The sequence below is a fragment of the Maylandia zebra genome, linkage group LG22, assembly GCF_041146795.1.
Source record: "Maylandia zebra isolate NMK-2024a linkage group LG22, Mzebra_GT3a, whole genome shotgun sequence".
NCBI classification, from domain to species: domain Eukaryota; kingdom Metazoa; phylum Chordata; class Actinopteri; order Cichliformes; family Cichlidae; genus Maylandia; species Maylandia zebra.
In genome coordinates, this window is record NC_135187.1 from 29,895,500 (window position 1) to 29,909,016 (window position 13,517).

At 39.1% G+C, this 13,517-nt stretch overlaps 1 protein-coding gene across 1 annotated transcript in view; it reads right to left on the minus strand.

Annotated features, from left to right (window-relative positions):
• The window catches only part of LOC101481935 (CMP-N-acetylneuraminate-beta-galactosamide-alpha-2,3-sialyltransferase 1), a 28,025-nt gene extending 14,836 nt beyond the window's left edge, over positions 1-13,189 (minus strand). Inside the window, exons 1-7 of the mRNA XM_076879076.1 lie at positions 13,168-13,189; positions 9,358-9,421; positions 8,711-8,979; positions 6,685-6,884; positions 6,088-6,255; positions 5,696-5,741; positions 5,131-5,250 (exon numbers count right to left, since the gene is read on the minus strand). Of these exons, the coding sequence (XP_076735191.1) occupies positions 5,131-5,250; positions 5,696-5,741; positions 6,088-6,255; positions 6,685-6,884; positions 8,711-8,962 (786 nt within the window). The 5' untranslated portion in view covers positions 8,963-8,979; positions 9,358-9,421; positions 13,168-13,189. The remainder of the gene's footprint in view (positions 1-5,130; positions 5,251-5,695; positions 5,742-6,087; positions 6,256-6,684; positions 6,885-8,710; positions 8,980-9,357; positions 9,422-13,167) is intronic.
• Between the last annotated feature and the right edge of the window lie 328 nt (positions 13,190-13,517).

The following is a 13,517-nucleotide window of genomic DNA, read 5'->3' on the forward strand; positions in this document are numbered from 1 at the left end:
GGAGCGGTCCCACGGACCCTCCAGCAGACGACGAAGGCCGGGGCGGTCCCACGGACCCTCCAGCGAAGGCGGATGAAGGCTGGAGCGGTCCCACGGACCCTCCAGCGAAGGCAGACGAGCAGCCCACCAGCTGCACACACGGACACGCAGCCCACCAGCTGCACACACGGACACGCAGCCCACCAGCTGCAGAAGGCTGGAGCGGTCCCTCGGATCCTCCAGCGAAGGCGGATGAAGGCTGGAGCGGTCCCACGGACCCTCCAGCAGACGACGAAGGCTGAGGCGGTCCCTCGGACCCCCCAGCGAAGGCAAATGAAGACTGAAGCGGTCCCACGGACCCTCCAGCGGAGGCAGATGAAACTGATGGAGGCCGGAGCGGTCCCCCTGACCCTCCAGCAGACGACGAAGGCTGGAGTGGTCCCACGGACCCTCCAACGAAGGCGGATGAAGGCTGGAGCGGTCCCCGGGCCCTCCAGCGAAGACAGACGGAGGCCGAAGCGGTCCCTCCCTCGGACCCTCCAGCAACGGCGAACGGCTGAAGCGGCCCCCCGGGCCCTCCAGCGAAGACAGACGGCTGAAGCGGTCCCTCCCTCGGACCCTCCAGCGAGGACAGACGGAGGCCGAAGCGGTCCCTCCCTCGGACCCTCCAGCAACGGCGAACGGCTGAAGCGGCCCCCGGACCCTCCAGCGAAGACAGACGGCCGAAGCGGTCCCCGGGCCCTCCAGCGAAGACAGACGGAGGCTGAAGCGGTCCCCGGACCCTCCAGCGAAGACAGAAATCCCGGACGAGCCCCCATATGTTACACCCCGGCCTAGGCAACCGGGGTGCAACGCAGGAAAATAAAAATAAGAAAAAAAAACACACGAGAAACAAACTAAAGCTCTCCACCAAAATCCCAAAACGAAGGTCCCATGACGAAAGTATTAACAAACCCATTCACAACTATTTACAACAGACTATTTATTTACAACAAACACACCAAACTATTTACAACACGGGGGAGATCGCGACCATGACCAACTGACACACAAGGCTTAAATACATAGAAGGAGCAATCAGGGAATGGACCACAGGAGGGAAACACAGCTGGGGCAAATTAGAACTGACGAGACAGGGAAAACGTAAACTGAACACACTAAAATAACACAGACTTTCAAAGTAAAGCAGGAAATACATAACAGTCACGCAAAAACAAAACACTGACACACCGAAACGTAACACTGGTTGACTCCAACACTGGCCCTGTATTTAGCATTGAATCAATACCAAGTGTAGTGGCGGCACTCCATCTCTATTTCACTCTTCTGTACCACCTTTAGGAGTCAGTCTGGCAACATGCATTTGAAACGCGAGCAAGTCCAGGTACTTTTCTTGCAAAAAAGATGTTTATTGAAACTTTTAATTTACATGGCAAGACTCTGTCAAAAAACTGTGTTGCTTCCAGCTTATCCGACTCCCCAACTACGTAATTACAGTGTGCCGGAAGCCCAAAATACTAAAAAGTGCATTAGAATGTCGCACTTTTATATTCTATACCTTTAACAAAACAGTATTTTGAAATTAACTAGAAATTATATTCTTAATATCAAACGTATAATGTATATTTCTCATCTAATCATTTTACCAGTACCAATAAAATTAACCTAGAATTACTGAGCCTCTTTTTTTTCCTGGTACAAGTCCCTACTACTAGATCTATTAGCCCTGCGCAAATTTGCGTAAATCCCCTGAACCTACCGGTAAGACCTCCTAGAATTACTGACTTTTTTATTTTCTGGTGGATGTCCCGAGGTGTTAATCACCCCTGCTGAAATTTTCACAGGTCATCAGCTCGATTCTCCTCCTGTTTTTGTTGTGCAAACCACCCATTATCTTTGAGGCCTGGAAGATTTGCATTTGTTCACTCAGAGTAGCTCAGATCCAAGGTAAGAGAAAAATCTGGGTTACAACCCTACAATGGAGCTGAAGGCCTCTCAGCAGGGTACTAGGAGGTGTTAGGTTCAGGGAATATACGCAAATTTGCGCAGGGTTAGTAAAAATTCAAATTTTTTATTTGTCACACACACACAACCATACACAGTATGACATGGGGGTGAAATGCATGTATATGTATGTATGCATGAAATAAATGTAGTAGCTCCATTGTTCTCCTGCTTTTGTTGTGCAAAACACCCTCCCCCAACCAGGAGAGATTTGTGTATGTGTAGGAGTGGCATTGCTTGACTACAGCACAGTACTGTACATAAAAGCAGACCGACCAGGAGGGAGAATCATTTCTTCTTCGCATTTCTGAGAACGCACATCAGGATGGCCTCCGTATCACTGCCATGCAGGAATAACCTATCGGCGCAACATCCTTGGGCCTTGCTTCAGGAAATGAACGAAGCAGATTCTGATGGAGGAGAGGTTTCATTTGTCCAGCAGGCCACTGATACCTCCTCAGAAGAATCTGAAAAGGAGACGGAAGAACCCAACATGCCTCCTCGGAAGATGCCTCCCTGGTACTGGGAAGCCCTGTCTGAGCCAGACGGCAAAAGAAGGCACTGCGTGGGTAGAGGAGGACAATGGAATGCCCAGTACAGGAGCAAATCGCTCGTGCTTCACTGCGCAAGCTGGACCCACAGAGTCTGCTAAGGTTTGTCATTGCCATATTACATATGATATTTATATAAACCCATTTAGAGTGAGGTTCATGTAAATTTACCATTCTCTATTTGTTTATCTTCCAACAGCGTGAAATTACATGTGTGCTCCAAAGCTTCCTTTGCCTGTTAGACGTGGGAATGCTGCACACCATCAGAGAGTGTACGGTATACACTGTAGCAACCGTCTGGCCTCACGGTAACCTTTGTACACAACTGCGAATTAGCTCCTGTGGTTCGCCAGCAGTGAACTGTTCCAAAAAATACAGCTTATCTTGATCGTTATCAGTCTTTTGCTCTACTGCTTGTTCGAAGGCTCTTATGAAGGCCTTATACTGTAGTGCATCACCTTTAAAAACCGGAATGTCCTTTGATGGCAACTGAGCCAGCTGCTGCTGTTTCACAAGTAACTCAGTGATTACATTCTGTTTCTGCATGACTGACAATACATCATCACTTCTGTTAACGTGACCATTAAGCCCATGAGTGGGGACTGGATGTGGTACCTGTGAGTTTTGCACTTGTGAATTAGCGTGACTACTCACATCAGCTTGTTGTGGGAGCATTATGCCAACTCTTTCCTTTTTAACTCCTCGACCTTGGGATCTTTGTATTGACACATAACTGCTCAGACCATCTTCAGATCTTTCACATTCTTTGAGCACCTTTAATTTTGCTTGAATTTCTGCTAATGCAGTCTCCAACTCTAACTCTTCTTTTTCCGCTTTGACTCTTGCTGTTTCAAACTGAAGATGTTGCCTAATCCTGGCCAACTCTAACTCAAGTTCTTGCTTTTTCTTCTTTTTCTTCAATGCTGCGGCTCTTTCCAGCAAGGCTGCGTGTTCTGCCTCCTGTTTAGCACGAGTGGAGGAAACTCTAGATGTTGTAGATCAGGGGTGCCCAATCCCAGTCCTCGAGATCTACTATCCTGCAGCTTTTAGATGCATCCCTACTCCAACACAGCTGAATCAAATGGTGTGATTACCTCTTCAGCATGCCATCAAGTTTGGCAAAGGCCTGATAACAAGGCATTCAGTTGATTCAGGTGTGTCAGAAGAAGGATGCGTCTAAAAGCTGCAGGACGGTAGCTCTCGAGGACTGGGATTGGGCACCCCTGTTGTAGATGCTCGGCTGACTTGAGACCCACGCGAGCTATGAACTGCATCCTTTCTAGCTCCAACCTGTGATGCACTGTCATCTGGGTTAATAGCTTCCTCCAAGCCAACTGTAATGTGCTCCTGCTGCTCAGCTTCATTTGGAATCATATGCTTATGATCCTCTGCTATCCATTTCTTTGTTGTTTTCATAAACTCTCTTATTGATGCCATTTTGGGCTCAAACCAATTGTCCTGGTCAAATATTTTTTCTTCTTCAGACAAAAGGCTCATAACCTGGTTATTGTGACTTTGAAACTCATTCAGAGCCTATGCAAAGTTACTTTCCACCCTTTCTTTCAAATTTTGAAGGTTCTGAGCATCACTCATCATTATCTTTATCTCCTTTATTTTGCCTGTGATTGTTCCTAATGTTCGTCTTCTTAAAGCAATACATCTTTGTAATTTTTCTTCCAAAGCCTTCTCTGTTAACTTACATGTTCTTCCCACCTCTCTTTCATCTGCCATCTTATAAGTTGCAGGGGTTTATTGGCTCAGGTTGCATGCACTATTTGTCTTCTGCTTAGAATTTTTAATAGACATAGTGTAAACCAGCTTCATAACATGCCAAAAACTCCACATTGACTGTATCTGTCACGGTTTTGGGTCCGTTGGACCCGGTATTTTGAGTTTATTATGTTTTGGTTTAATTTTGCATCATGGATTGTTTTCTTGTTCTCTTGTTGTGGTTGTGATTATTATTATTACAGTTTCATGTTTCTGTTATCCATGTTTTAGGAATTGTGGCTTCATGTATAGTTCAGTTCCATGTGTCATTTTCTGTCTCTCTGTGTTGAGTCCGTGTCTCTGAGTTGTGATTCATGTTTCCTGTTTTATTGTGAAAGCCTTAACTAGAAATTATATTCTTAACATCAAACATGTATATTTCTCCTCTAATCATTTTACCAGTACTAATAAAATTAACCTTTAATTGGCTCTTACATCAGGTATGGCATTTTTACACATTGCTATCCAAGAGTTATGTAAAACTACTTTCAGCTGTTCTGTTGACACAAGCGGGTAGGCTCTACATGTTCGATTTGGCAATACTTTTAACACTTGATATCCTTCATGGTACCACCTTTAAACACAACCCATGTGTCTTTAGCTAGAGTAGTTGCTGCCTTTGGTTTGCAGGTAAATGTGTCAACCATCAGATGTCCACTCTTCTTGACTCTTCTTGAAATAACCATAGATACATTTCTGTTTTAGGCATGTAGTCATCTAAGGCAGACTTTTCTCAGCTTTGCTGGTAAATCAGTGTTTCTCAGTGTTTAACTACCACCACTGTCAGTCAGATGCATAATGTACAAATTGTTTAAAGTGAACATACCTCATCACACATCACTAGGCTGAGAACCACTGCAAGAAAGCCAGTGGATGGATAAGCACCCTTCTTTCCCAGCCATTCTTGATGAACATATTTCATGAAAGCCGGATGGAGGATCCAGATCTATTATGAATCAGACATAGCCTTAAATCTGAGTTCTATGAACTATTACTTTCTGCAATGAATTCACAAAATACTTTAAATTAGCACGACTGTAGCTAAAAGAAGCCAGTATTTGTTTTTGGTGGTATGGCTTTGACTATTGACCCGCATGACCTTCCAGGCACATAAATGCCAAGTATGAGAGATTGGGAAAACCATAACAATACCCAATACAGAGCAGAGTAAACAGTAAATACTGCAACAAAGAAAAAGCTGAGGTGCAGGTGATTTGTGAAATGGCTTGCACATCTGTAGCAATGGTGGATATGCTAAATCAGGTTAATAGTAAAACCTACTGTATATGAGATTATCCAGTTCAGTGTGTAAAATCAGCTGACTTTGTTTCCTGCCTGAATTAATGGTAGCTTATATGTCAGTTTTGTTCATGTAAACCTAAAATACTCACCAAATCTTTGTTAGCTATCTTCTTTAAGTTTGGAGCACCATTTTCCCTGTTAAAAAGATGAAATGAACTGATTACATAAATAAATGCTAATAATTACCTAAGACTAGCACATCACAACAAAAGATTAAGTTGTTCATATAACAATTCATATAACTTTATGCACTTTTTGCTGTTTAAAAAAAGAAAGGCTGACCTCTGATGGGTTGTCTCAAAAACTGTTTTGTTTAATTTGGTTGTTCTAACAACAAAACAAAAACAAAAAACTATACTGCATTTTTCCTTACAATTAGCTGAAACTATGTTGCAAAGCAGTTAAAATCTGCTATTCAGAGCAAAACAGTTATACAATTTCTGGCAACATAGGTTTTAAGACAGTAGCCCTTTTAGCCTACCCTCGATTTATGTCCTTCATGAGCCACAAAAAGTCACGTGTTTTGAAAGGAAAAAACAAGAGATGAGTGGTATTGTCCAGTCTAGTAGAACTCTCTGGATACATGACATGATGAGTTGTTTTGGTTCCAACATCTCTTTCATAGCCTTTGGTACGCCCCCGATTCATTCTAAATAATACAGAAGGATACATATTTAGCACACATTTTTGCATTTTAGATACATAAATATAATTTTTTATTTTTTATTCCTATTTATTCTATTTATCCCCTTTGTATATTTTATTTATATTTGTCTCTGTATTTATATATGTGTGTGTGTGTGTGTGTGTGTGTGTGTGTGTGTGTGTGTGTGTGTGTGTGTGTGTATATATATATATATAACAATTCTGTAACTGTAACTTCGGTTGTTGCTGTGCTTTTTGGAAGTCGAATTTCCCAGAGGAACCCACCCGAGGGATTAATAAAGTTCTATCTTATCTTATCTTATCTTATACATAGACTTATATTATATTATACTATATTATATTATATTATACTTTTTGTCTCGCAAGAACATTGTTTACATTAGATTTTGTGTTTGTGTTAAATGATTATTACCTTATTACGATATCATGGGAATCAATAAGAGGTCCATAATGCGATCCTCTCAAATTTCCAGAATTCCCCACCACGGCACAACTCCTGCAGTGATCAGGACGAGGTTCTCCAATATCTGCAATTGGTGTTATTGTCTGAAATAGCCTCTCTAGAGTTTTATTGTACAAAGTCAAGTTCTGAAGTCTTGCCCCCTGTAAGTTCTGACAAAGAGGAGAAAGTTATTGAAAAAAAATCAAACTTCCCCACAGAACAAAAATATTATAGAATTTCCCAATGATTACAAGTTCATGAGTCACCAGTAAGTCTGGGAAAGACCCTTTCAAACATTTTTCCATATCAGCATCAATATTATGATGCGCCATTTACAACAACTGTGAAAGATCACTGAAGCTCAAGAGTAAAAAATGTATACTGATTTAGGCAAAAATCTTATTAGGCCTGAAGTTTAATTCAGTACTTTAATTTGATATTTAGAATTAGGGCTGTTCGATATAACGATATATATTCGATGACGATATAAAAACGTCTATCGTTTCATTTTATGCTATAGTTTGTTTCGTGGTGTTGCATAATGAACTTTTTACAGCAATATTTTTTCATTGTTTTGATGGTCACTGCAGTGGCTATATTAATTTCTTAAAGTTCTCTCTTTCTCTTATATTTAATATTACCACACTTCGGGCGGACAAGCGCCTGTTTTTATGCGTTGTGGTTAGCAATAACGACGGTAACACCATCGCGTGTCCGTTTGTTTATGTTCCACATAAACCTTTCACAATAAAGCTCATGATCCTGTTGAGACTTTTCAAAATAAACTGAACCACGTGAAAAAGTAGATTATTTACGCATGAATAGTAAAAAAGAGCCGCCAGGTGCTAAAAAATAAACCTTAGACTCAAACGTTAGAACCGGCTTTTCTCCGCAGCATGCCGTGTAATAAATACTCACAAAGAAAACGGCGGCCGTTACAACTTATGTCTAAAAATGTATCGTTTCGTGCATCGGTTAAAACACTCAACTCCAGCTACATGACGCGCAGCTGGAAACACTTCCCGCAAGTCGAGCTGCCCGATATTCACAGAATTTACAGAAAATGTCACATTTTTGTGATTTATATCGTTATCAGGATGATAGAATTCTTATATCGGGATATGAGATTTTGGTCATATCGCACAGACCTATTTAGAATTGTTCTGAAAAGTTTAAGACTGATCTGCAAGATACAACATCAGCATTAATCTGTAAGTTTCTTCAAGCATATGAGTTGTGCACATTTATGCAATGATAGATTATGAACAGTACTTACACAAACATATACTGTAGATTCGAATATTTTTTTTGTCTTTCAATTCAGATAGAGTCACAGTTTTACCTCAGAGCTCTAAGTTATCATTAGTGAGAACCTCAACCCCTGGGCCTGAACGCTACCCCTTTCTTGAGAGAAACAAAAAAAATACTCATTGCCATATTAAGCCATTTCTTTTGACAGAAGTTATATCCAGAAAAACTCCATAAAAGGTTGCAGACCAAAACAATTGCCTTACTGATTGTCTTACTAATAAGTGGGAATTCGCTCTCATGCTATTTTGCCCCATTTAGTAAATCTGGCCCTTTAAAAAAAATGCCAATGATCCAGTTTTATGCGTAGGGAGGCGCTTTCATATTGTGATATTGCGACTTTCACTAAAGGAACTAAAAAAGTTTTCCAGAACTTGTCATTGCCAGTAAATGGTAAGGATTTTACCATTCTTCAGGTAGAAATACAGTAGGGTGAAGAGTGCAGTATATTTAAAAGAATAAACGATGGATAGTACAAGGTGCTCTAAACTTGTGTAGTTTGTTTACTTACACAATAGAGGAATATTTGTGCTTGTTTTTTGGATGGAGGTAGACCGTGTCATTTAACAGCAGCAATATGTTGTTAAATGTCATGACATACTTGATACTGCTCTTTAATAATAATAATACCTTTAACATCACCACAGAAGCCAAAAAAGTGATATGTTGATTTTTTTTTATTATTTACCTTCCACCAGAGGAAATCTTCCTCTGAAGGTATATGTTTCTGTGACAGAAAGGGTACAGGAGCTTCACTAATGATGTCATTAAACCAAGGATCACTGTCTCTTAGACATTTCTGACAGCCACAAAGACTCGGCTCGCGATGACAGAAGGTATATCCAGAAAAACTCCATAAAAGATTGGAGACCAAAACAATTGCTGTGATACTCAGTAGCGGGAAAATGCTAACTCTGGATCTTCCCCATTTGAAATACATCTTGGCAGAGTTCCAATCTGAGAACAAATACATGTGTGAATGTGAAAAATAGGACTAAGCCTTTAGAATACAGTAATAGAAACAATAACTCTTTACTTATAAATATTTATAGTTTGCAGCATATTAAGAGCATTGCACTGGAATGCACAAAATCGGATAAGCATAAAAAGTTGGTTTGTGTCCTCTTATATTCATGGCATTTGAACAGATAGCATTTACCAGCATAAATCACCTCCCACATTATTAGTTCATGTAAGTAACAAGATCTGTTGTTTGAAGTTGAATAAAACAGTATGACACCCAACAGAATGGAAAACACAGTACAAAATATTTCTAGATCTTGGTCAGATTCTGCATTTGCATGAACTGTTTATCTCATTGTTTTCTCTGCTTACCTCTGTTGCTGTTGAAAAACTCCTGTTCAGTTAAACTTTCCTTGTGGTTCTGGTGCTGATTAACCTAAAACGAAGTAACATAGCAACAAAAACAACACAATGATTAAAAAGCAAAACAACTCAAAATGGCACTCATTAAAATTATCCCATTTGCTTCTGAAGAATTTGACTACACAATATGAGGCCACTCTATTTGAGGCAGAACAAGAAAAATTGCTAAACTGTTTGAAAAAATAGGGAAAAAAGAAATCTGGGAAATGCATACTAAATAAATGCAAACACACTTCAGAGGTTCGCTACAGATTAGTGTGAGATAAGACAGAGTGTAAATGTAATGCATCTGCAAACCAGGAATATGAGTCAAGAAGAACTTGTAGGATATATCTATTAAGCTATCCATGTAGCTATCAAGTAATGAGCAACTATTCAGTGGGAGAGGGAGGGAGGGAGGGAGTGGTTGTTGACTATGTGCAAATAACTATAGAGGATCTGACTTGTGCATTGCCACACAGAGAAGTTGTGACAATAAATTTTATTTTATTATGACAACCCACAAACCGACACACATGCAAACACATATACATAAATACCTTTAAATATATATTCTATTAGCCTCTTATCAGCACAATACAGCTGATATTTGAGTCCATGTTTTACACCATAACATTTAACGCATAACTCTTACTAGAGGTTCTTTATTATTAGCTGAAAACTTAAGAATCTTAAATGGTAAATGGCCTGTATTTGTATAGCGCTTTTACTAGTCCCTAAGGACCCCAAAGCGCTTTACACAACCAGTCATCCACCCATTCACCCATTTACACAAACATTCACGCACTGGTGATGGCAAGCTACATTGTAGCCACAGCCACCCTGGGGCGCACTGACAGAGGCGAGGCTGCCAGACACTGGCGCCACCGGGCCCTCTGACCACCACCAGAAGGCAACAGGTGAAGTGTCTCGCCCACAATCGCCTATCTTTAAATCCTCTAACTCTAAAACACTATGCAACATGGTAGCTACAAATACTAACACTCACCATTCATTGAGGCTACTAAGAACACAAATGAACAAGTAACAAAGTAATAGAAAACCCAACATAAGTTGTCTAAATAATGCTGCCAAAACAGCCTCAAGAGGATAGTGTCATTGATATTTGGGCAGGACCCCTTCACATGTCATTGTCTGATGTCATTTTTTGTGTCCTTTGCTGCTAGTATTACCATGCAAAGGACATACTAACTGTAATAAAAAATAAATGGAGAACCTTTATCGTTGTGTAATATCCAGTGTATAATGTGAAAAAGTGTTTCAATAATAATAATAATAATAATAATAATAATAATAATAAGAGTTCTTATTGTTGTTGCAATTGTTATTGTTATTATTATTATGATTACTTGATAGGACTAAATGTTACAATCCCTAAAATAATTAGCACCATTCTTGAGTGGGCTTGATGACCGTGTCTGTTTTCATATATAAGGTGCACCGGATAATAAGGCGAATTAAGCTAAACAAAACGGCCAGATAAGCCAAATTTTACTCAACTCATTCTTCTAGCTTCCTCCACTTCTGTACCATTGATTGATTAATGTTGAATTCTCTCGCAGCTGCTCTATTACCATGTTGTTGCAGTATATTAATGACGAACCTTGTATTGTGGATGGATTATCTCAGTTGCTAAAAAGTTAGCGTTCATCCTCCAGCTTCACTGTGTTTATGTTATGCTAACATAGCTGTGTCGCTAGCGATCACGCAGCACATCATTATATACCAACTAGCCCAACTTCAGTAACCCTACAAACGTCACTATTTAGTTTTCTGTCTTAATTTATGTTGGAAGTGATGGCAGAGCTGTACGTTTTCATTTTTTCAGAACTCATCATATTTATTGTGCGGAAAATATGGTACCATATTTCCCCTTTATATCTATAAAGAGGTCTTGCCTAAGTATTAATGAAAAATCAACATTAATGAATCAATGGTATGGAAGTGGAGAAAGGAAGAAGAATGAGTTGAATACAATCTGACTTATCTGACTGTTTTGTTTCGCTTAATGTGCCTTATAATCCGGTGCGCCTTATGGTCCGAAAAACACGGTACATTGGGCCCCTTTGATGCAATTATTTCTGACCTCTGCCACTGTTCTTACTGTGATGTTTTTTTTGTTTTCACATTGATGTCTTCAGGTGAAACTTTGGGTATTTATTTCAACCAATTGTGTGTTTTTGTCCTCATCCAGCATTAAATGGTAAATGGTAAATGGTAAATGGCCTGTATTTATATAGCGCTTTTACTAGTCCATTCTTAAGCCATTCTTTATGGATGTCTCTCTGCCCAGAGTGTGTCACATTTTGTGTTTTAGTTTGCAAAATACTTCTTCCAAAACCTAATCTTTTTTTTTCATTGATATGCTTCATAAGTGGCTTCTATCATCCAGAAAAATAGATTTAATAAAATTATTAAAAAATAAAATAGTTGTTTGGGGGTTTTTTTCAAGTAAATTTTAAAAGAACTATTTGTCATACTAACTAATTTGACTTAAACACTGGAAAGCAATTTATTTAATATTTACAAAACAGTAGTGTTATATGATATTTTTGAATTAAGATACAGATTATTATCTTTGCTTATAATATGTTAGCTGATTTGGATCAGTAGAGGATCATGTGAGTGCAGCTGGCTTGCAAAAGACACATGATGCTTAATATATTTTTTTTCTCTCAACTGAAACATTACAAATAACATCACTTAGAAATGCTTGCTTGCCTATCCCATTTAAGTTTATTCTTAAATGGGACTAATGGCAATATTTTTCTCTCTTGCAAAATTTAGATTTTCATTTTTAAATTTAGGTGAAAGGAAGGTGTAGGGAATTTTAGGGGTTTATCTCTGCCATTTCCACTATGTGGAAACCATTGGATGTAAACTTCTTAGACAAGTCACTGTTTTTACACTGTGACTTGTCACTGTTTTGCCCTGAAGCATCAGGTTTGTTGATAGTGAAAATAATGTTGACAGAGAAGGCGTGGACACAACCTAAGGTTGTCAACACATTAAGTGTCAGTAGTACAGACGAAAGGACTGGTAATAATGCGTTAAATTTGCTTTCTAAAGTTCTAAAGTTCTAAACTTTTACTTTATTTTGTGACCAGTATGACTGCTGACATGTTAAAAGGTTTGTCAGCTGCTTGCAATAATAATAGCTGTTAACTACTGACTAACGAATACAATATGCATATTTCATGGTTTGTGAGTGATTCGGTGGTTTAGTAGACAAAGAAGTCAACAGTGACTGTGATATAAACATATCATCACTATAAAGAGGTCTCTAAATAAGTAACAGTACTCTATTATTAAAACTGATGATGATTTGTATGCTATTTACGACATTGACAAATGTTCAAATCCGTCACAATATTGGAGTAAAAGAAACACTTCCAAAAAAGGATACTAGCATACATTTTAATACTTCCTAGATACTGAATTTTTGAATTAAAAATGAATAATACTGATATTAAGCCATTTATTAGTTGTGTAGCAATGTATATACAACTCCAATTACACTATGGATTACATTTTTAAGGTACTTATCTACCTATTTATTATAATCTGGAAGATGATAACTTTGTCACAGATGGCACAGAAATTGACCCAAAAGCAGACACAATGCACAGAAGCGATCGAGTTTACAATCAGTTTGTTTACAATAACATAATCAAAGTTCACAGTGAGAGTCCTGTCCGGGACAGAACGCCTGAAACAGGAGCCAGAGCAGTTAAACAGTGAGAATTGAGCTTTCCTTACTTTTTTTGTGCAGAGGCGTATTAAATCCCAGTTCTTTGTATTCTTTACGGCCAAAAAAGACACAAAGCTCAAAGTGGTCAAACTCAAAAAATGATCTTTAATTTTACATATTCCGGAATATGGAGACTCAGCAGACACACAGACATGTCAGCCAAAGTCTGAAGTAAAACAGGAAGCTTAGTCATTTATATAATTCCTCTAGACGTCACACACACTTCAAGTTTTGATCAAAGACTCTGCTTACTTTCACTTTCTGGCTGCAGGTCCTATTTTTGCAAAAGCATAGTTTCCTGTCAGTACTTTTAACTCAAACTCAAAACTGGCCCTCTCTTATACATAAAACAATATAA